The sequence below is a fragment of the Eurytemora carolleeae genome, unplaced genomic scaffold (assembly GCF_000591075.1).
Source record: "Eurytemora carolleeae unplaced genomic scaffold, Eaff_2.0 scaffold262, whole genome shotgun sequence".
Taxonomy (NCBI): Eukaryota; Metazoa; Arthropoda; class Copepoda; order Calanoida; family Temoridae; genus Eurytemora; species Eurytemora carolleeae.
Window position 1 is genome coordinate 523,394 of NW_019396267.1, and position 21,845 is coordinate 545,238.

The following is a 21,845-nucleotide window of genomic DNA, read 5'->3' on the forward strand; positions in this document are numbered from 1 at the left end:
CCATCACCCTTTTTAATAATTTTTACCCCAAAACTGATTTATTGTCACCTAAAAATAATTTTCCCCTATCAATTCAGCGGGAGAAAAAACATACCTAACTTTTTTTTTGGGGGGGGGGGATGATTTTCAAACAGAATATATCCCCCTAACCTCTGTTTTGTACAGGATGCCCCTGCTAAACTCCACGAGAACAAGGATCTCAATTCTACCAGGAGGAAGAAAGAAGCTGAACGGTTAAACACTCTCATGGAGAAGTTGCAGGTTTAACAAATTTAAATATTAAAACTGTTGCAACTAGTACGAATTTAGATTTTACCTGTAGGCTTTTTTTCTTATAGCATAAAAAGAAAAGTTGAGCATATTTTTTGGTATGAACTGCTAAATTTTTCAAAATTGGTAAAAATAGAAAAAGTCCAAATTCGAATGGTACCTCCCTTGGGGGCTCCACAAATCACGTAAAAAAAACTATTTTCGGCAGTACATAGGCACTCAGGCAGTTTACTTAGGGCGTTTATATTTTGCTACAACACGTCTTATGACCTTCTTCTGTTGAAAAAAATAGAGACAAAAAAGTTTTAAATGTTAAGTTGTTTTTATCAAATATACTACATTTAGCTTGTGTTTCATGTTTATTGAACCATTAAGAATCATAACAGTCGTCTTCCTATTCCACACTTTTATGGGTCTCACTGTAGGACGAAGAGAAGAGACATAAGGAGCACGTGGAGAGGGTGATGGTTAGGTTAAGGCTGGAGAAGGATCAATGGTTCCTCAGCAGATCAGCTAAGTAAGAAGAAACTTTCACCATAATTTTTTAAATTTTAATAATTTCCCGAGTGTCTCACCTTAGTTTTGTTTGATTATTTTACATTATTACAAATTTAGGGTGGCCAAAATGTACGGATTGTACGGATTTTTTTATTTGTAACCCTAAAATTGTACGGATTGTACGGATTTTTTTTTCAAATTGTACGGATTGTACGGATTTTTATCCAGGAAATACACCGTTTTTTTGAATTTTCACTCATTTCAGCAAATTTTTCATGAAAATTTCATAAAAAATTTCTCGTCAAAATGAAGTTAGTTTAATTTATTTTCTGCATTCTAAATGATATTAGATTGATTAATGTTTCAATTGACATTCAAAATTCATTCATAATTTTCGAGATATGTTCCAGAAGTGTTCATTTGAGAATATATTTCAGAAGTGTTCATTTGAGAATATGTTTATCTTTCTGTCTATCTGTCTAGCTATCTGTCTAGCTATCTGTCTAGCTATCTGACTAGCTATCTGTCTAGCTATCTGTCTATCTGTCTAGCTATCTGTCTAGCTATATGTCTAGCTATCTGTCTAGCTCTCTATCTAGCTATCTGTCTAGCTATCTATCTAGCTATCTGTCTATCCATCTGTATATCTATCTGCATGTCAGTTTATCTATCTTTTTATCTATCTGTTTATATATCCTATCTGTTTATCTATTTGTGTATGTGTCTTTCTGTTTCTCTGTCTATTTATCAGTCTATCTATCTGTCTATTTATCAGATCTGAGAACATCCTCTCAAGTTTCTTCCGTTTATCTGTAAATCTTTTTATTTTTAGTTAATTATTAACTTTCTTTTAATTGAGTGTGCAACCCCTGTACCACGCTAATTTTAATTATATTAGATTCTAAATCTGCACTCCACTCTTTCTAATTATAACTTAATCGTTTGTTTGTTAAATGGCCTAATTCACACCGATCTAAACAGTTTTAAAAATTAGAATCAACGCTCTTTAGTTTTCTAGTTCTCTATTGAATAATATTTTCAAAAATGGTTTTATTTTTCTTAAATGTACGGATAGCAGGGATTTTTTTCGAAAATTGTACTGATTGTACGGATTTTTAAAAAAATGTACGGAATTAAAAAAAAAACCGGATTTTTTTTCAAAAAAATGTACGGATTGTACGGATTTTTTTCTTCGAAAATTGTACGGATTGTACGGATTTTTGTACGGATTTTTTCAAAAAAGTTTTGGCCACCCTGCAAATTATCAAGATTTATGATGATTGTTTGTAGAAGAAAATCCTAAACTTATATTAGAAACAAAAACTATAGCATCTTTTATCATTAGTCGCTGTAGAATGTGAGGACCCCATCTCATATTCCAAAACCTAAGTTTTAACTCCGCACTAGTTTTTTTATTTGATAAATCATAACTTCCTAATTTTATGATAAAGAATTACTTTACATATAGTGATGGGCATCAAATTTACATATAGCCTCTTTTAAAAGATATGACTTGAGCGATTCTCAAAATGTTTAAGACCTTTATTAGCGAAAATTTTGCATGTTGAAATATAAATAATAACTGTTTCTATGGTTGAGATCGCAGAGTGTTTTGAGCCTCCTATAAGCCAAAAAATCCACGAATATCAAAAACGAAAAAATCCACGAAAAATGTTCCAAAAACAATTATTGATGATAATATCCTAATCCTAGAACTGCTAAGAATGAGACGATAACACAACTTCTTCAGTTCTGTCTCTTTCCCAGATCAATATTCACCTCCAGGTAAAGTATTAAATATTTTTATTTAAAAAAATTAAAAATTAAAAATTAATGTTTTATTGGGAATTTTTCTTTAAAAATTGTTTAATTTTCAGTGAACCTTTATTTGGGGTGAACACGGTACCCTTATAACCTTTGTCTGATCAAGGAGAAATTGCAATTTTTGTAAGCATTATTATTTTTATAAATGCGTCCGACGTTGTTCAAAAAGCAATAACTGAAGTTGGTTTCTTTGCAATTCTGAGCCGGAAAAGAAAAGACTTTGACGAAAATCCAAATCCTTAAAAATGTGTCAATCAAACTTTTGTTTACTTCAAGTGATGCGAGCTATGCTGCAAAGTTTGTGACGATCATCCATATGTTGAAAACTCCAAATTTCTCAACTCTAATCTGCTTTGATCGAACCTTTTGTGACATTACGTACACAGTTACAGCTTGTACAGGTAAACTTGATTCGTGGCTTTAAATACTTTTTATCAAATACAAAAGTTAACTTTTTAAAATGTCTTTTTAATAGGATAGTATTGAATTAATTTTATCAAAATACATGACGCCCATTTGGTCCAGCCTTCTGGCCAGCCATAACTAACGTATATATACGCGAGCGAAGAGCTTTAATATATATTTGCCGAAGCGCACGGCGTTGCCCGTGTAAAAAAATTAGAATTTTTTAGCCTATAACACCCCTCGGCAACCCATGAGTGTCCACAAAAAATGTTAACCCAATCGGTCCAGCCGTTTGGCCGGCTGTACGCAACCTACATATGAATGTCTTGTTTTATTATATAGATAAAAAAAAACTTTTAAATATTTTGGTCCAAATAGCGGTCACTCTTTTTGTATTAAACTTTTTTGGTTTTAATTTTGTTTGATTCTGTTTTATTTGATTGATTGATTGGTGGGTTGATTGATAGATTGATTGATAAATTATGTTATTTAGAGAACGAGGCTAGTAGGTATGGCAGGTTCCTGTGTGCTATGCTTGAGACTGCAAGAAGATGGCACAAGGACAAGGATGTTTTTGAAGCAGAGTGTTCAGGTATAGTGCTAGTGTATACATTGAACTTCAGTGGCTCATCCCGTTTCCAGGAGGTCATCACGATTCCTGGATGTCATTCTGACTTCAGGGTGTCTATCTGATTTTACGTGGTCATCCCGACTACATGGTGTCATTCCGACTCTGGAATTCATCCCTTTTTCCGGGGGTCATGCATAATCCATGATGTCATTCCGACTCTAAGGGGACAATATTGACTCTAGGGGATTAACATTGATGCCAGGATTATTATTGACTCCAGGGGGTTATCATTGACTCCAGAGAGTTATCATTGACTCCAGAGAGTTATCATTGACTCCAGGGGGCTATCATTGATTCCAGGGGGTTATCATTGACTCCAGGGAGTTATCATTGACTCCAGGGAGTTATCATTGACTCCAGGGAGTTATCATTGACTCCAGGGAGTTATCATTGACTCCAGGGGGTTATCATTGACTCATAATGTTTTTTTTAAAAATCGGATAGTTTAGAATATTTATGTGAAGGTTACCCTGGGTTTATCACCAAGTTCAAAGCTGCTGCTGGACCCGAGGATCCTAAAGCATCTCACACAGACACTGTAGACTTCGAGAACTACAGACACGTCTGCCACAAGTGGCACTACAAGGTTCGTAAATTTTCAAGGATGTACTTTTTTCAATTTTTTATTTGCTTAAATGGTGAAAACAAATGATTTTTAGAGGGAAAATCTAAAGAAAAAACTTCCCTTTCAAATTTAATTTCTCATTTTTTCACCCAGTTTTTTAAAACTTAAATTTTTATACCTAACCTCATATATTCAAGTTTTGGTATAGCTTTGACACAGTTTTATATCAATTTCTCGAGACAGGAAAATCAGATAGAACTCTTATAGGTTTCGATAAACTCCTAAAGTTTCTGTTTCCTTGTCTCATTCGTCTCATCCTTAGTTTGTCAATGCTTACATTATGTGAACATTTTTTGACATAAATTAAATTGATAATTTATTTTAGATTGCTAAAGCGTTAGTTGTCTGTTTGGAGAGTAAAGACTATGTACAGATCAGGAATGCACTAATCATCTTAAACGAGATAATCGACCAGTATCCGCTTATTACGGTAGGGTTAGCAGATATTGGGATAAATTATTTTATAAGAACATTTCTAAGAACTCAATCGGATCGAGTGATTTCCTTTGTAAACAATCAAAATTTAAAATAAGGCAATAATAAAAATCTAAATTTTATATAATGGTAATAATTAAAATCCAAATTTAAAATAAGGTTAATTATCAAAATCATAAATTTTAAAGAAGGGTAATAATTAAGATCAAAATTTAAAAAAACATAAATAATCAAAATCAATACTTAAAAATAAGATTAACAATTAAAATATAAATTTTACTTTATAATCAAAATCAAAATTTAAAATAACTAAATCAAAATTTTAAATAAGGTTAATAATTAAAGTCAAAATTTAAGATAAGGTTAATAATTAAAGTCAAAATTTAAGATAAGGGTTTGTTGACGGCTAGAAAACGAGATTCTCAAGATGAAATGATAATAGGCCCGCTGGAATCAGTCGTTGAAGGATATATATTTCCCATTTCCCGATTGCAACAGAATGAACCCCCGTCTCAAAAATCGATAACAAAAAATTCTCTTTATTTCCTGAAAAAAATACATATATTGTTAACGTGTACAAATGTTATAATGAATGTTTATAATGAAAAATCCTTACGATCTATTTGCGGGTGATAAAAGGGGATAACAATGGTTGAACAGTACTAAAAGACGTTTTAAACTTCTGAAATAAGATGACAATTGATTATTAACGAAAGTCACTAATTCTTTATATGAAATTATTTAACTTTTGAAAATGGATTCACAATACGCGAGGTTTTGTTTAGACTCCGTTAGGGAGAACAAAGAAAAAGGGGTTAAAATTGTTTGGTTTGGTGTCTCCGAGAGGGGCCCTAAGTTAAAGACGACTTTACATGGAGAGTTATTGTTAATGGTTGACAGGGTTATAATCCAAATCCAAATATAAGGTTAATAATTAAAATCAAAATTAAAAGTAAGGCTAATTATCAAAATCAAAAATTTAAGTAAGGTTTATAATCTAAATCAAAATTTACTAAAGGTTAGTAATCTAAATCAAATTTTAAAATAAGTTGGGTAATGGATTCGTTCAGAATGAGATATCTTCATGGTTTTATTTATATGTAATAAATTAAAATTTAGACAAAATTTTTAATATCTCTGGTATTTTTGAGGGTCAAAAAAAATGGCAGACCACATTTGGAAATGGCAGGATTAGGGCTATTTAGCAATATTTTTTTCATTAAAAAATATTGCTAAAATCAGGTTACCTATAACGAGTGCCGCATCTAAATCTAAGGTAAAAGACCACCTTGAATGTCATCAATCAATTTATACTATTCTGGGTTATTTGGAATTTCACTGTATTTCCCCTTGTAGAAAAAGTTATTAAAAATATTTTTTGTAGAACCTAGCGTCTGTTCTTGAGAAGAGGATTGAGAGGGTTTGTGATGAGGAGAAAGAAAAGAGGAAGGATCTCTATATCAAGGTAATACAGGGCACGGTGTCTAGTAAGGGGGGTAGGCAGGCGGCCATTAGCCCCAACCACTTTTTTACCATCGTAATAACTGCCGGAAGACTCAAATGCTTTTGCATGGAAGACCGAACGGTTGTGGCTCATGGCTGCCGGAAGACATAAAAGCTAATATGTGGCATGGAAGGGGAAAATGCTGTGGCTTATGGCGTCTGCCTTCCCCCGCTCGTCTAGTTTGTGTAAAGTGTTAACTAGATTGTTGGCAATAAAGACGACATTGTTTTTTCTTATTTGCACACATTGAACTGTGTGATCAAATATTGTTTTAAGTATTACAGAGGTACATATTTTATTAAAAATATATTTTTTCCCTTTTTTCCTAATAAGAAAGTTATGCGCTTCCGGTTTTTGATTATTTTTTTATTTTTTTCTTCACAAACACAATCTTTTGGTTTGAGAAATTATATAGGGTTACCAAATGGGAAAGTATAGTCTAGTGGTCAGGAAAGCTGGTTCTCATTCAAAAGGCCAGGGTTCAAATTTCAGTTTTGGAATTCCTTTTTTGGATTTAGACAAGAAACACAATTTTGTAAATTTGTCGATAGTTCGTGGGTTTTACATTGGCTCCCTTTACGATTTAGGTTAATATTGTAATTACTATTGTTAGTAAGGAAACCTAAATAAGTCAGGCTGTAAATTNAGGTTTTATTCGCTGAATTTGGGAATTTTTCATTTTTCCCCCAGGTCTTTACAAAATAATTCTTAAATGTATACACCCCTTAAATAAGTTTATAATATATTACTGCTTTTTATTTGATCTACTTTTAAATTGGTTAGGCTCGAAGCTACCAGGGTAAACTGTCGATTTGTAAGAGCCGGATGGTGAACGAACGGGACTTCCACCAGGTGAGAAAATAACACATTATTTTATTCAAAACAAACAAACAATGAAGTGAGATGGAAAATATAGTTTTTTAAAGGGACTGTCAAATAAAAAGTTATGTCTTTTTAAGGTAGAAAATGACTATGTCTAGCTCATTGTTACTTAAAGGTTCAAAGAGTACCTGTGCCGCAGTTAACGGAAACGGCTTACCGTGAGTTCATGATTAGTAAGATTTTAGGACTAAATATTTTATGTAAAGGAATAAATGCGGTTATATTATATATAGAGTACTAGCTAGGGAAACCAGCGCTGCCCCGGTTATTAAAAGTTACTCCGACCTTTTACTTGCACATGAACGATTTACCAGGAAACTAATTTTTCGCTATTTAAGTCACCCTACTCAACTTAGAATCTCAAAACCAAGCTGAGAACATTCACGTGGGTCATTGGTCATTGGGTTTCTGAGTTATGATCTGACAAACAAACAGACAGGCAGACAAACAGAGATTACAACTTTAAATATATAGAGTACTTACTAGAGTTCACAAATCTGGGATACAATTTTCTTTATGACTCGTATTCTTCTCTTCCTAGATCCAGGATTAAGAACGTCCAGTGATAATGATTAAATACTGAGCTGCAGATCTAGATATGATATATTGCAGAACAGTACCATTGTTAAATCAAAAGAAATCAATGTTGACAATATTATAAAAATAATTTCAATTTCCAATATCAGTTCTAATGATCAAGATTTTTCAAAGCAAATCAAATTGAAGAATCCTTCTTCCTTACTGAAGATTCAAAACCCCTTCAAACTTGTTGTTAATATTTTTTTATAATAAACATGTCTGATTTATAACCTTTCTTCAGAAAAAAACTTGGCAAGAAATTGTCGTTTATCTAGCTTATAGTTTTTATTTGTAGAATCCCCGCAAACGTAAGAGAAATCACTTCAATTTAAAACTCCAATTAAAAATGATTAATTTTCAACAATAAAAACATGGAAATCTCATTTATTCTTGATCAAATAATGCTTTTTAGGGTGCCTTTGTGATTTGGACATGCCATTCTATCAAAAGAGAGTCACTTTAAATTAGGTTTACAGTCCCATTAAAATGACTACGTTATGAGCGTTTTAATTTAATATTATTTTTTTTGAAGATGAGGAAGGGAAAGGCTGATGCAGAAGAAGAAAAGGAAGTGAAAGAGAAGGAGAAGGAAAAAGAAAAGGAGAAGAAGTCGGAAAGCCGGGAGCGGGGAAGCAAGAGCAGAGATCGCGAGAGCAAGAGCAGGGATCGTGAGAGCAAGAGCAAGGATCGTGAGAGCAATAGCAGGGATCGTGAGAGCAAGAGTAGGGAGAGAGGAAGCGAGAGCAAAGAGAGAACCGAAATGGGTCCTCCTGCTTCTAGAGATTCAAGGAAATCTGCGGTAAATATAATATTGGCTTAATTTTATTTTTTAATATCCTCAAGAGATACATGCCCGCCCTCGTAAACTAATTAAGCTAATTAAACTAATTAAGCTAATTAAACTAATTAAGCTAATTAAACTAATTAAGCTAATTAAACTAATTAAGCTAATTAAACTAATTAAACTAATTAAACTAATTAAACTAATTAAACTAGACTGACTAGACCGACTAGACCGACTAGACCGACGAGACGGCATAGACGACTTGGACGACTTGGACGGCTTAGACGTCTTAAAGCCGGATTAAAGCCGGCTTAGACGGCTTAGACGGCCTAGACGGCCGAGACGGCCTAGACGGTTTAGACGGATTAAACGGATTAAACTAATTTTAAGGATCCCGGGGATTCAGACAGGGATTTCAAACGGAAACGTGACTCTAACAAGGAGAAAGCTAAAAGTCCAGTTCTAGACAGGTCAAATCTTTTTATTTAAATTGAATTAATTTTCTTTCTTTAAAAAATACATTTTTTATCTTATATCTTTTAAGATAAGTCTTTTTTATTTGCTATTAAGGAAATTTTATTTTTCTTATAAGGGTTTAAATACTTTTGTGGAACGAGGGGAAAATGTCAATTTTAATTGACGATTAATTGAAAAAAAAACAGATCTGAATTCTCAGCTATTTTGAATGTTGACTTGAAACTTGGAAGCTGAAAGTAAATCCAAACATTTTTTTATATATTATTTTTAAAAAAAGAATGGTATTGGGCAATTTGTATAGATAAAGTTTTTTTTTTGTTATTATTAGATCATCATCAGCATTATCACATGTTTCAATGCACTTTTCTGAAAAAAAACGTTTTGTTTGTCTTGTAAAAATAGAAAATTTCTAATCTCAACTCCAACTCTCTAGGTTAGAGAAGAAGGAAAATTTGAGGAAGGAGAAAGAGAAAGAGAAACTGAGGAAGGAGAAAGATGAAAAGGATTCCACGAGGAAGGAGAGGAAGCGGGTAGGTGTTGTGCAGACGAAAACATCTTTAAAGGGACTGACAGCGTAAATTTGAGTGACCCTCTAGGCTAAGATGGCAATGCCCGGATTTATCTGATCAATAATGTTGAAGATAATGTCGTTTTTCTTAGGTTTAAAAATAATAATTCTTGGTGTGTTTTCCAGCAGTATAATCATATAGAAATGCTTAGGTCACTTTTGTAGAAAATCACTACTAAAAATAATCAATTTTCAGAATTTTAAACACTAATATCTAGTTTGTACTTGATCAGATAAAGCTTTTAAGGTTACCGTTACGAATCGGGCTTTGTTTTCTTTATATAAAGGGTTACTTGAAAAAACGCGGACAGTCCCTTTATCAAAATATCAGTCATGAAGTGTTTAATTAAATCAATTAATAAATATTTTTAATGGGTACAAGCTACTAAATACAGTTTTGGATTTAAGATGGCGTTACATGATCCAGCAACTGTTTTTATATCTCATTTGAAGGATTGATTGACAACTATTTATTGACAACTAAATTGATTTCTTAAAATCTGAATTATTTATTGACTAACTGAATTGATATAATGACATCTAAATTAAGTTGATTAACAACTGAATTGATATATTGATCAGATGACCCAGATAGTGAAGAAAGCTTAATATCGATTTAGCCATTCTTGCGATTCATTTTTTTAATTGATTGATTGATTGATTAAGGATCGCGAGGGCGTTTCTGAGGTTGAAGTTAAGAAAAGGAAAGAGGATGATGATGCGACCGCGAAACAGAACGGAGAAGGGAAAAGAAAATCAAGAAGGTAAAATAGTTTTAACAAAAAATTTGGAATTTTGATGTGTTTGCGTGCATAATTTAAAATACTTCCAATGAAGCAAATCAAGAATTCTTAGCTTGATATTTATAAAATAAACAAGTTTGTCAACTGATTTTATATAGTTTCTATTTTTAGATAGTAGATTCTTCCGAAGTCTGATGAGAGGCGCAAAGTTAAGAAGAATTTTAGCTCCGTGTTGTGTTGCATTTTATGCTGTACATGTAAATCAATGTAATTTTTGACGTAATCAGTCACCAATGTAATTTTCGCATTCAAAATATTGTAAATTTTCAGAGAAAATGTTTCTTCTCTAATATTTCAAGATGGTAGCTTTTGAGGTGGAAATTCCTGCGTCCATTGTTGCGTCTTTGCACTCCCTCATGGACGCCCATCAAACAGGCAGAATCATCGACATATAATAAATATTTATCTACATAATAAAACAAGACATTCGTATATATATATTGTCTATAGCCGACCAAACGGCTGGACCGATTAGGTTGATTTTTTTTATAATGGACACTCATGGGTGGCCGGGGAATGTTATAGGCCAAAAAATATTCGAAATTTTTTTTTAAAAAGTTTTTTTTAAAATTATTTTAAAATTTTTTTTTCACTGGCAACGCCGGGCCCTTCAGCTAGTAATGACTATAATAGTAAAATACTGATCATAGTAATATTAGAAAGTCCCCCGTCACACCTCTACGAACACCAGGGCTCAAAGTAATGACTGACATTTAATATAAACATATCCCCCGAACAACTGATCTCATGGCATCATATAATTTCATGAGACTTTAAAATTTTGAAACAAAGTTTGTTCGAGATAGAGAAATTGGCAACAATGGCTTTAAAACTTTGATGAAAAATGTTGAAGTGAACTTCTAGGGACAATCTACTAACATACTAGTGTAAAATTTACACATATGTACTTTTCTTTGAAAACTAAACATTTTTTTCCGTTTTGTTGATGAAGATGGTATTGGGATAGGATTCCGTGGATTACTCATGGGTAGAATAGAGAACTCGTCAGCTAAATCAAATTCTGACACACTAGCTGAGATGCTTAGCAGATCAGTTCTGATTAGGTATTAGCGTTAGTCACAAAAATAAACATTATAAAGGAACTATTAACTTAATTTCATGTGACCCTCCGCCTACATTGAAAGAGTGGCATGCTCGATTTACAACGGTACCCTTGAAACCTCATTCTTAAGATAACGACGTTTTCTATTCTTAAATGTTTTTCCTGTAGCAGAAATGCGCGGGGTAAATTTGTTTTAGAGAAACCATAATTGAAAAAAAATTTGAAATTATAATTATGGATTTATATTCATATTTGATCAGACCAAGCTTTAGAGAGTCACGTTGTGAATGGGAGATGTTTAAACAAGTTTATGTTTATTATGAAAATACACGGGTAGCCCCCAACTCAAATGTATGTAAATTGTGTACTTGGTAGCCCCCGACTCAAATGTATGTAGATTGTGTACTGAACTGTCTGCGAGCAATATAAACAAACCCAGTGCTCCAACAACTTGTAAAAGTGTAGGACCCAAGGTTGTAATGCAAGGAAAGTTAATTGCAGTTGCGTATACTCTGCGTACATATTGAAACCAGTTCTCTTTGGCGGAATTTGTAAACAAGGATAGATGCCCCAGTGTCCGTTTAGTATCCGAGGAAGATAAAAACATTTAATTTAGATAATTTTGATAATTCACATAATAGTTTCCTATGACCAGAATATTTCTTTGATTTTTTATGTGAAAGATGGATCCCATGTCAGGCTTCGACATCCGTCTTGTGTTTAATTACATTACCGCCCAGAGACAGTACACTGCAGTACAAAAGATGCCTACACCTCAGAAATAACGTTCCTTGCAATATAACCATGGTAGGACCAAGGCTTTAAGTAACGCCAGTATTTTTCTTCAACTTATGTTGTGACAGTAATATAGTAATAATCAAAGAAATGAATAAATCTTAGTAACTAGTTCAACTGAACACTCTCCTTTTTCACTATTTTAAGCCGCAGATCTTCATATACTCCCCACACTCACACACATAAGAATGTACCAAATGCCTTACTCCAACAAGTTTCTTTGAATTCTGTACCAATCCAGGTATAATTTTCTGTATTCTCAAGTATCTATTAATCGAGATACAACCTCTGTATTCGTCAGTATCTATCATTCAGATACAACACACTCTGTATTCTCACTATGCATCGTTCAGATACAACTCGCTCTAGAACTCAATGTTCTACAATAATACTTCAGTCTGTATCAATCCAGATATGACGCTATATGTATTCTTCAATGTGTATCATACAGATACAACTCTAGCAGACTTTATGCTCTCTACAAAGAATTAATTTCCAACTAATCTATTTTTTGGATTTTTTGGTACATGATACATTGATGAACGAAGTTGAATTAAATCGTAGTAACTAATGAACGTAGTTAAATTCATGAACATAGTAAGGGTACAGACAAAGTTACAACGCAATATATATATGCAGGCATGTTCAGGTTTACAAATATGGGGCTTATTACTATATTCATTACATGAATCATGATTTGCCCCTGAATTCTTTGTTTTGATCTCATCCCATATATTTGACGGATCAGATATATAACAGTTCCTAGTCAATTTTTATTTCTTAATTCTGAAAGGGAATTTTAAAGGGGGGCCGACACGAAACGTATTACTCTCCGGAAATTTTAAACAGTGATTAAACACAACTTAGAATTGTCGTAGGAGGCTGATTTTTTGCATGCAAACTCAGAATTATGTATATTACATGCATTTCTTGGTTTTGAAGGAATCTGAGCAAAAGTGCGCGCGTGCGCGCTTTTTGTGAAAAATTGACAGTAAATCAATGTTAACATCATTAATTGCACTTAAAAATTTTTCCTGACACTCTTGAAAAAAATATGCGCTAAAAAAATTCACCTCCAAAGGCTTAAATATCCGCGCGTGCGCGCTATAACAGAAAATATCTTTGAATACTTGTGTGCTAAGTTTGGCCTAAGTTAGAATAACAGTTGCATGAGACACATCAAACTATAGCAAAATTGGGACAAGGAATTAATTTCCGAGGTCAAAATAGACATTGGAGCATTCTGACCGGCGCACTAGTAGCCAACCATTACATATTGGGTCAGCTTAGTACATTTTTTACATTATATATTTATAGGTAATTTGGCACGAGGAATTCATTTCTGAGGTCAAAAAAATATTCGAGCATTCTGACCAGCGCGCTAGTAGCCTGGCAGTTACATTATGGGTCATCTTCCCACATATTTACATGTTATATGTTGATTTATTGGTTATTGGGCACAAGAAATTCATTTCCGAGGTCAAATTTAATATTGGAACATTCTGACCAGCGCGCTAGTAGACAACCATTACATTATGGGTCAGCTTAGTACATTTTTTACATGTTATATGTCGATTTATAGGTAATTTGGCACGAGGAATTCATTTCTGAGGTCAAAAAATATTCGAGCATTCTGACTGGCGCGCTAGTAGCCTGGCAGTTACATTATGGGTCATCTTCCCACATATTTACATGTTATATGTTGATTTATCGGTTATTGGGCACAAGAAATTCATTTCGGAGGTCAAATTTAATATTTGAGCATTCTGACCAGCGCGCTAGTAGACAACCATTACATTATGGGTCATCTTAGTACATTTTTTACATGTTGTATGTCAATTGATAGGTAACTTGGCATGAGGAATTCATTTCTGAGTTCAAAGTAAATATTCGAGCATTCTAAATGGTGCGCTAGTAGCCAGCAGTTACATTATGGGTCATCTTCCCACATATTTACATGTTGTATGTCGATTGATAGGTTATTGGGCATGAGAAATTCATTTCCGAGGTCAAATTTAATATTGGAGCATTCTGACACCCGCTCTAGTAACCAGCAGTTCCATTTTGGGTCATCTTCCCACATATTTTACATGTTGTATGTCAATTTATAGGTAATTGGCCACAAGCAGCCAGCAGTCACCTTTTGGGTCATCTTGTCATATGTTTTGCATGTAGTATGTCGATTCTGGGGTACTAGAAACAACGATTCTTTGTTCACTTAAAGCGTGATCGCACTTTTGCTCACATTCCTTCAAACCCAAAAAATGCATGTAATATACATAATTCTGAGTATGCATGCAAAAAATCAGCCTCCTCTGACAATTCCAAGTTATGTTTAAACACTGTTTAAAATTTACGGAGAGTAATACGTTTCATAGCGCCCCCCTTATTTAATATGAAAATGTGAAAAATATTGACATTTTCTAGCTAGCACAGTGTTAAATTCTGATGAATTCACCCACTGTTACTTACAAGCAGTGAAGAGAAATTTTAATTGGAAATAAACAGTTTGAAACAAAAACATTTAATTCAAACTATATTAGACAAAGATTTTAAGGGTACCTTAGTGAATCAGACATTGCCCTCTTTGCATTGAGGATCATTTGAAATTACGCTTACAGTTCCTTTAATACTAAAAAAATCTTAAACATGCGAGCAGGGTTGAATTTGTGATACTTAAAAAGTAACAACAATACTACCAACCATGATGTGTAAATAAAAAAAAAATTAAAATTATTTTTTTAGTATAACTGGATGCCTGGTAGTAGAAGATGACCGCAATGTATTTGTCGCTTACAATCTAGGTAGTACTTTTTTACATATTTTTTTGAATTTTAAATTCAATAATTATTATTCATTTTTAAATCACACAGAAATATTCTATTCTTGTCATCTTATTTTTCTTTTCTTCTTTTGTTCACTGTCCTTGCCGGCAATTTTGTTTTCCAAAACTTTTAAAGTGCTAGCTTTCTTCTTTAACTCAGATCTGTGTCTATACTCTTGACTAACTATTTCGTAATAAACTGGCTTGTAAAAACCTTTCCGGTTGCAAGGTTTTCCTTTCATTCTAAACTCCGAAATCAGCATTATTGTGTTCTGTCCATGCAACACACATCACATTCGAAGTATTAAAATTGCACATTATTTTCAAAACTGATAAGAAGATCTCCAATGGTGTCTCCAATCGCTAACTGATAAAGGTTGATAGTGTAAAGCTTAAATCGGAGTTACTTTTCATTTTTTATATTTCTTTTTTATTCTTGTATTATAAAGCTACATAAAAAAGCTCTTTGCTCATATATAAAAATATTTGTACATATCAGTTAAATAGCAACAATCTTCTTATATAACATTTTATTCATAATTTATTTATATTTATTCAGATTTGTATATATATTTATAGTTGAAGACATATATTTAAATTCAAAGATATTATTGTGTAGATAATGCTGGGCTTGTTCAGCTTGTCAGAGAACAGATAACAGATGAATTTATATTGCAAGGTATTTCTGTTGTTTATATTGTTGTATTTATTGCTCTTGTTGTCATTACTGTTCTTTTATTTATTTTTGTTACTTCAGTTATTGTTTTCATTTTCGTCTTTATGGTCTTTTTAAAAATGTTTTTATGGTAAGCATCAATATTATCATTATTATCCTTGTTACTATAAATACATTTACTATAACTAAAAGACTGCCTGTCATTATAATCAAAGTTAATTTTTTTCATTTGGCTTGGTGCTATGTTTTGTTTTTGCTTGAGCTGTGTTAATATGCTGTTATTCTTATTGTTATTAATAATATCATTAATTCTATTTCATTAGGCTTGGCACCTATCGGAGTTGTAAAGTTTAGTCCTGGTGTTGATTCTCCTTCACTTAAGGTCTAAGAGTAATTATTTTTTGATTGGAAAAAATTAAATCATATTTTTTTGTTAGTTTTTGTATCACATTCATTGGGGGGAAGTTAGGAAACGTTAAAAATGTAAATATAATTCAGGAAACTTATTAAGTCGATAGAAAATTATATTTTTTTTTCCAAACATTTTTTGTTCAAGAAACACGGCCAAGATCAACTGAGATGTAATTTTAATGTATCCATGGGCAGTGGGCATTAATATTTTATAACTTCTATGTGCTTGCATGTTTCCGGTTTTTTAGAAGTATTTGGCCTACCCCAGAGAACATTTCGCGCACAAACTAGCATTTTCTAGTTGAACCTGAAAATATATATTTTCTAATTGAATTAAAAAATGCACATACATGGATATGTATTAATGCAGAAGTAGATTTTGAGGATATTGGCAAATTTTTTTCACTTTTTTGAAAAATATTTTTTTACTGCAGGATATTCGGTTTACTCATCAGATGCATCTTCTAGACGGGGTGAGTATTCGAGAATTCTAGACATCGAAATAATTTATAAAATGTCGTCTTGATAATTTTGCAATGGGTTTTATTCTACTCATTCTACCTAAATCTCAGTAATTGTAACAATAAATAAATAGCCATGAAATATGCGGACCAGATTTGAAAAGCTCTATATATGTAATTATTCAATTAACCTACTAAATATAATTAGTAGGTCAAGAAGACAACATTTGAGAAATTTCTCCCAAGTTCTGGGTTAAAATCTAGTTGTCCAGTAGTCCAGTAGTCCAGTAGTCCAGTAGTGTAGACCAGTAGTCCAGTAGTCCAGTAGTCCAGTAGTCCAGTCTTCCAGTCTTCCAGTCTTCCAGTCTTCCAGTCGTCCAGTCGTCCAGTCGTCCAGTCGTCCAGTCTTCCAGTCTTCCAGTCTTCCAGTCTTCCAGTCGTCCAGTCGTCCAGTCGTCCAGTCGTCCAGTCTTCTAATATTTGCCTAAGGGACTGTGGTTATAATTTGAACCCAGAAATGGCTGTGAAATTCTATTGATAATCTCTTATATTGTAATTTTATAATCGGGGAATTTTTCAATTTTTTGCCTTTTGTCCAATACCTGATTTTTTATGACTTAACAATTTTTCATCAATCCTAGCCACAGTGATGCCTCATAGCTTTTCTAGCTTTAGTGCTCGGTCGCTCTTTAGCCATACCTGCCATAAAAGACTTCTCTAACGAACAACATTTCTAAGAGAAAATGGCATAAAGAGAAACTAACGTACAGAGCAAAGGTCGTATTTTCTGAGCTTGAGAAATAAAAAGAAGTAAATAAATAACATTAGCAGCGTCTGATAAATAAAAATATATATTTTTCAGGGAAAAAAGAAGATTTTGTTCCATATTTACGGAGAAAATTCTGTGGACGCATTGACTTACAAGACTAAGGTAGGATAATCAAATGTCTCATTTTATTTTTACCAGTGCACGTTAATTGATTAATAATTAAAAACTAGACAATCTCTTCGAGGGGGTGGTGCAGCCCCGCCATGAGCCCCTCGAAACCGTTGTTGTTGATGTCAAGATAAGGTCAGGTCAATTCTGCTTCTTATGTTATTTCTTCCATTTCTAAACCAAGATTAAGGGCAGCTTCTCTTGATTGCGTCCAAATTCTTAATGTAATTAAAATTGTCGGTTATTCTGTACAATTAAAGAAGTCTTAGGTATCGTTTGGGCTTTCTTTGCAATCTGGGCTTTTAATTGAATTGTTTCATCTTTTCTTGACATATATGAGTTTAAGTATGTTCTGTAGTTTGAACTAAGTTGGGATAGGATTACTGGTGGTAAGGATTTTTCTGATTTGTAGTTTCAGCAACAAACTTTGAATGAATAGTTTTTAGGCCTGCTTTTAATTTTGCATCACTAAAACCATTTTTCTTGAAATTGGTGTTGAATGTTTGCTTAGTAGGATTCCTTGATTGTATTTTTAATTACTCTTGAAGGTCTAGGGACGAAGATGTTTTTTTGGTTTGGATGTTTAGGTTTTTATGTTGCTAGGAGAAATTATTCTGTGATCAAACTGCAATGATATTTTACCAGCATGATCTTTGCCTCGGCATGGAGGTGGTTTACACTTTTCAGATGTCATTTTGACACATCCCAGTGCAGTTCTTAGTCTAGCATTTTGGCAGGTTTGAAGACTTTCCCAGAGCGTTTTGCTCAATGCTACGCGTATACGGATTTGTGTACCCACCTGCAAGCAGAACAACAACTATGCATGTAGCCAAGTGCCAATGCAACCTACTTAGGATTAGATCTGGGGACTTTTTTCTTTTCCTGGGAAACTGTCTCCACAACTCTGATAACCTTTCCAAATCTCCATCATTATGTCTCCACTCTCCTTGTCCGGTATTTTGGTCTCCAATAAAAGATATTTGGCTTTTACATTTAGAATTTTTTTTTCTTTCTTTAAATAATTTAGATCTTATTGCTGAGTGGTGAAGAGCAGTGGGAACAGATTACTCAAGTTAATGTTCCTGATCTTGGTCAACCTTTAGATCCCCGGTATATGCCTCATCTACCCTACCCTTTACTCACAGGTATGTTAACAGACAAATGTTTTGAAAACCTTATATTATTATTATACTTGACCACTTTTTTTGTGTGAAGTCTTTTCTAGAGACTGAAGAAAGGGATAGATAGATATTTTGGAGTCTAAGAAAGTCTAAGGTCTGGTTTCAGTCTTGATCTGGTTTAATACAGGGTGTCTTAAAATTCAAAATGAAAATGTTTGTTGTATATATCAAAGAATTATAATGTAAAGATAGTTATTAGTTATTTCAGAGGTGTACGCATTTTTTGTACTGCAGTGTACTGTCTCTGGGCTGTAAAGTAGACTCAAGACGGATGCCACAGCCTGACATGGGATCCATCTTTTACATAAAAAAATCAATGAAATATTCTGCATCGGAAACTATTATTTGAATTATCAAAATTAAATGGTTTTATCCTCCTCGGATACTAGATAAACAGTCACTGATGCATCTGATCTTGTTTACAAACACAGCCCAGAGAGAACTGGATTTAATGTGAACGCAGCGAATACGCAACAGCAATTAACTTTCTTTGCCTTATGACCTTGGTATGAGTGATGATGTGAAGAAACTAAATTATTGAATAACAAACAGAAAGAAAATTAAAGATGCATTTCTTTTGAATAATCGTACACCATGTTTGTTTTCTATTATATTAGCAAATGATCAAATTTTCTTCATATGCTTTATTTTCTTGATGCCCGATACTATTTGTGTATTTACTATGTGTGTCCAACTATCTTTGTGTACTGCATAGTCCTATAAACAAGTTTTCAACTTGCAGTATACATGATATAATTAAAATGTGTAGAATAAATACAATGAACAGATTCATTAGATCGATATTTTTCCATCCATAAACCTTCCCTGGGGTCGTGTGAGCTGCCTCAAAAAGTTTGGGCTCGATCAGTTCAGTCGTTTTCACGTTCTTTTGATTCAGACGGGCAGACAGCCAATCAAAGTAATTTCTAGTTGTAGATTCATTGGAATTTGTGAATGTGAATACCGGGATATGTAGCCATCACAGAACAAACAAAAACCCATGAAGAACACGAGATTATTTGGCGTATTTACATGAGTGCCCCGTCAATATCCCGAGATAATTCACGTGTTGTTGGGGTGAATGTCGACAATTTGATCAAGGGTCTAGGACCGAGTTTTTACACGGTGAAAACTGGAGTTTATTTCACGAGATGAACATGGGATTTTACATGAAAAAAAAATATTTTTCTCTCATCTACTTAAATTACATTTTTTTTAAAACCCAGGAAAGAGGGGGGGATATATAATTGATTTCTGATATATAAATATATTATAAATTATACTGTGTAACAGTATATAATTATTACAAAAGGTTTAGAAACTGAACATTTCAGTTTAAATCTTTTACATTAAACATCTTGAACATGTAAACTTTAAACTATTCTTATCACAAAGTGATATTTCAAGTCTCAACAATGTTCAATTATGTTAATGTGTTCATAATTATAAGAATGCTCCTTCCTTTTATATATCTAAAAGATCGCTATTCCAAAAAGGGGTTGTTGAGAAATACAATACAAAGTTCAACTTGAAACTTTTCTATACTCTGCTCATGCTTGTTATAATCAGAAAACTTTAAGTAAGTTAAAATATTTCATTTTACTACAATAAACTTTTAGTTTCTAAAAGATGAGCAGAGACACCAAATGTTGTGATTTTGTAACTCTATTAAAAATGAAACATGAAGTTCTTCCCGTGATATCTCAAATATTTTATGCGTGATAGTTACAAGAATTAAAATCTAGATATTCTGGCATTTATACATTACTCATGATTAACATGTTGGAAATAGGCAAGAGCTTGCACTGGTATCTTTGCTACGAGCACAACATGTGAAAAATCGACAAGAATTAAACTAAAGAATTATCTCAAAAATATTACACGTGATAATTACAAGAATTAAAATCCAAAAATTCTGGCATTGCATTACTCAAGTTTAACACGATAGTAATACCACGAGTATAACACAAGGAGGGGCCGTGAATTAATCACGTGAATTATCAACCAGTTTTCCATCATGATAATCTCGTTAAAAACCTGTCTTTTGTTTGTTGGGCACCATCCGGGACTGCATCTAATTTAATTTAATTTAATTTAATGAATTGAAGAGGTCGCTCAACTTACTATCACCAGTTTAAATACTGAATCACTGATACAAATCATTACGAATCATTAACTTTGACTCAGTAATTCAAGATTTAAACCAGTGATAGGCAGTTCAACATCCTAACTCAAATTCAGTTACTTTGGTCCCGAAACCAATGCAAGCATCTACTTCTCCAGGTGTGGGGGAAGGCAATCCACACCCATATAGACTCCATCCTACAATTTACTCACAAACATTGAGTTGCATTTCTCTGTAATAAGCATTTAAAAGTAAAGACATAGGGGTGCGGCTGGGAAGCACTACGGGTTTGCACCTTGCCGCAACTCTATGTTTGTGAGAAAAATTGGGGATGGAGGCTATACTGGTGTGGCTTGCCTCCCCCCCCCCTCACCAGGTTGTCTTGTGTAACTAACAGGTATAGTGTATCCATTTTCCAGTGTGTTATTAGCATGTTTTATGCAAAAAAATCAACTTTTTAAATACCTCTAGTAATTTAAATGATAAATTCTTGTATTTTGTTTAGAAAGAACCAGTCTTGAATCTGGTTTCCAAAGGAACGAAGTTCTTGTGTCTGAACTATCTGACTCCTACAATCTGCTAAATAAAATGGCAGAGGAACTATTCTCTATGCACTCACTGGCATAATACTGAGCCTGAAATTTAAAAGAGTATCGTTGAACAAAACTCCCGAGTTTCCTTTTTGGGGTCTTAACATTTGTGTAGATTTTAAATTAAAAGATTTGAAAAAAATTGAGAATAATCACTAACTGAATATAATAATATTTCATAACAAAAAAATTGATATCCACAAAACTGCCTAACCCCATTCATGAAACCCGGGTTTTAAACTTGTTTCCAGAACGATACCCTGTCTTAATTATTGGGCTCTGACATCTAACATAAAATTTTCTAAGTTGTCAGCTGCATTTTTACTATAATCTAACAATGACAAATCTGTGATGTGAAATATATTGATACCTGAGGGGTGTATGCAGAATGCAGGGATCCATAATAGTATAGTCCACTCCCTTTCTTGAAGTATGGTGAAAATATTTAACAGGGAAGGTGTAATATTTTAGAGGTTGCACTTTTTAAGCACTCCCTA

At 33.2% G+C, this 21,845-nt stretch overlaps 2 protein-coding genes across 2 annotated transcripts in view; both read left to right on the forward strand.

The window, feature by feature from the left end:
- The window catches only part of LOC111699718 (THO complex subunit 2), a 29,060-nt gene extending 18,504 nt beyond the window's left edge, over positions 1-10,556 (forward strand). The window contains exons 27-40 of the mRNA XM_023470445.1: positions 166-261; positions 696-787; positions 2,482-2,553; positions 2,869-2,993; positions 3,491-3,589; positions 4,093-4,214; positions 4,579-4,683; positions 6,073-6,153; positions 6,976-7,044; positions 8,186-8,452; positions 8,828-8,907; positions 9,348-9,444; positions 10,149-10,246; positions 10,397-10,556. Coding sequence (XP_023326213.1) covers positions 166-261; positions 696-787; positions 2,482-2,553; positions 2,869-2,993; positions 3,491-3,589; positions 4,093-4,214; positions 4,579-4,683; positions 6,073-6,153; positions 6,976-7,044; positions 8,186-8,452; positions 8,828-8,907; positions 9,348-9,444; positions 10,149-10,246; positions 10,397-10,400 — 1,407 coding nt within the window. The 3' untranslated portion in view covers positions 10,401-10,556. The remainder of the gene's footprint in view (positions 1-165; positions 262-695; positions 788-2,481; positions 2,554-2,868; positions 2,994-3,490; positions 3,590-4,092; positions 4,215-4,578; positions 4,684-6,072; positions 6,154-6,975; positions 7,045-8,185; positions 8,453-8,827; positions 8,908-9,347; positions 9,445-10,148; positions 10,247-10,396) is intronic.
- Positions 10,557-10,565: 9 nt separating this feature from the next.
- Positions 10,566-21,406, forward strand: LOC111699719 (uncharacterized). The gene is made up of 9 exons (XM_023470446.1): positions 10,566-10,660; positions 11,253-11,349; positions 14,889-14,947; positions 15,587-15,646; positions 15,967-16,025; positions 16,489-16,527; positions 17,378-17,446; positions 18,480-18,597; positions 21,264-21,406. Exons 1-9 carry the CDS (start codon positions 10,585-10,587, stop codon positions 21,383-21,385), a joined length of 699 nt encoding a protein of 232 aa, XP_023326214.1. The 5' UTR covers positions 10,566-10,584; the 3' UTR covers positions 21,386-21,406.
- Positions 21,407-21,845: the final 439 nt, after the last annotated feature.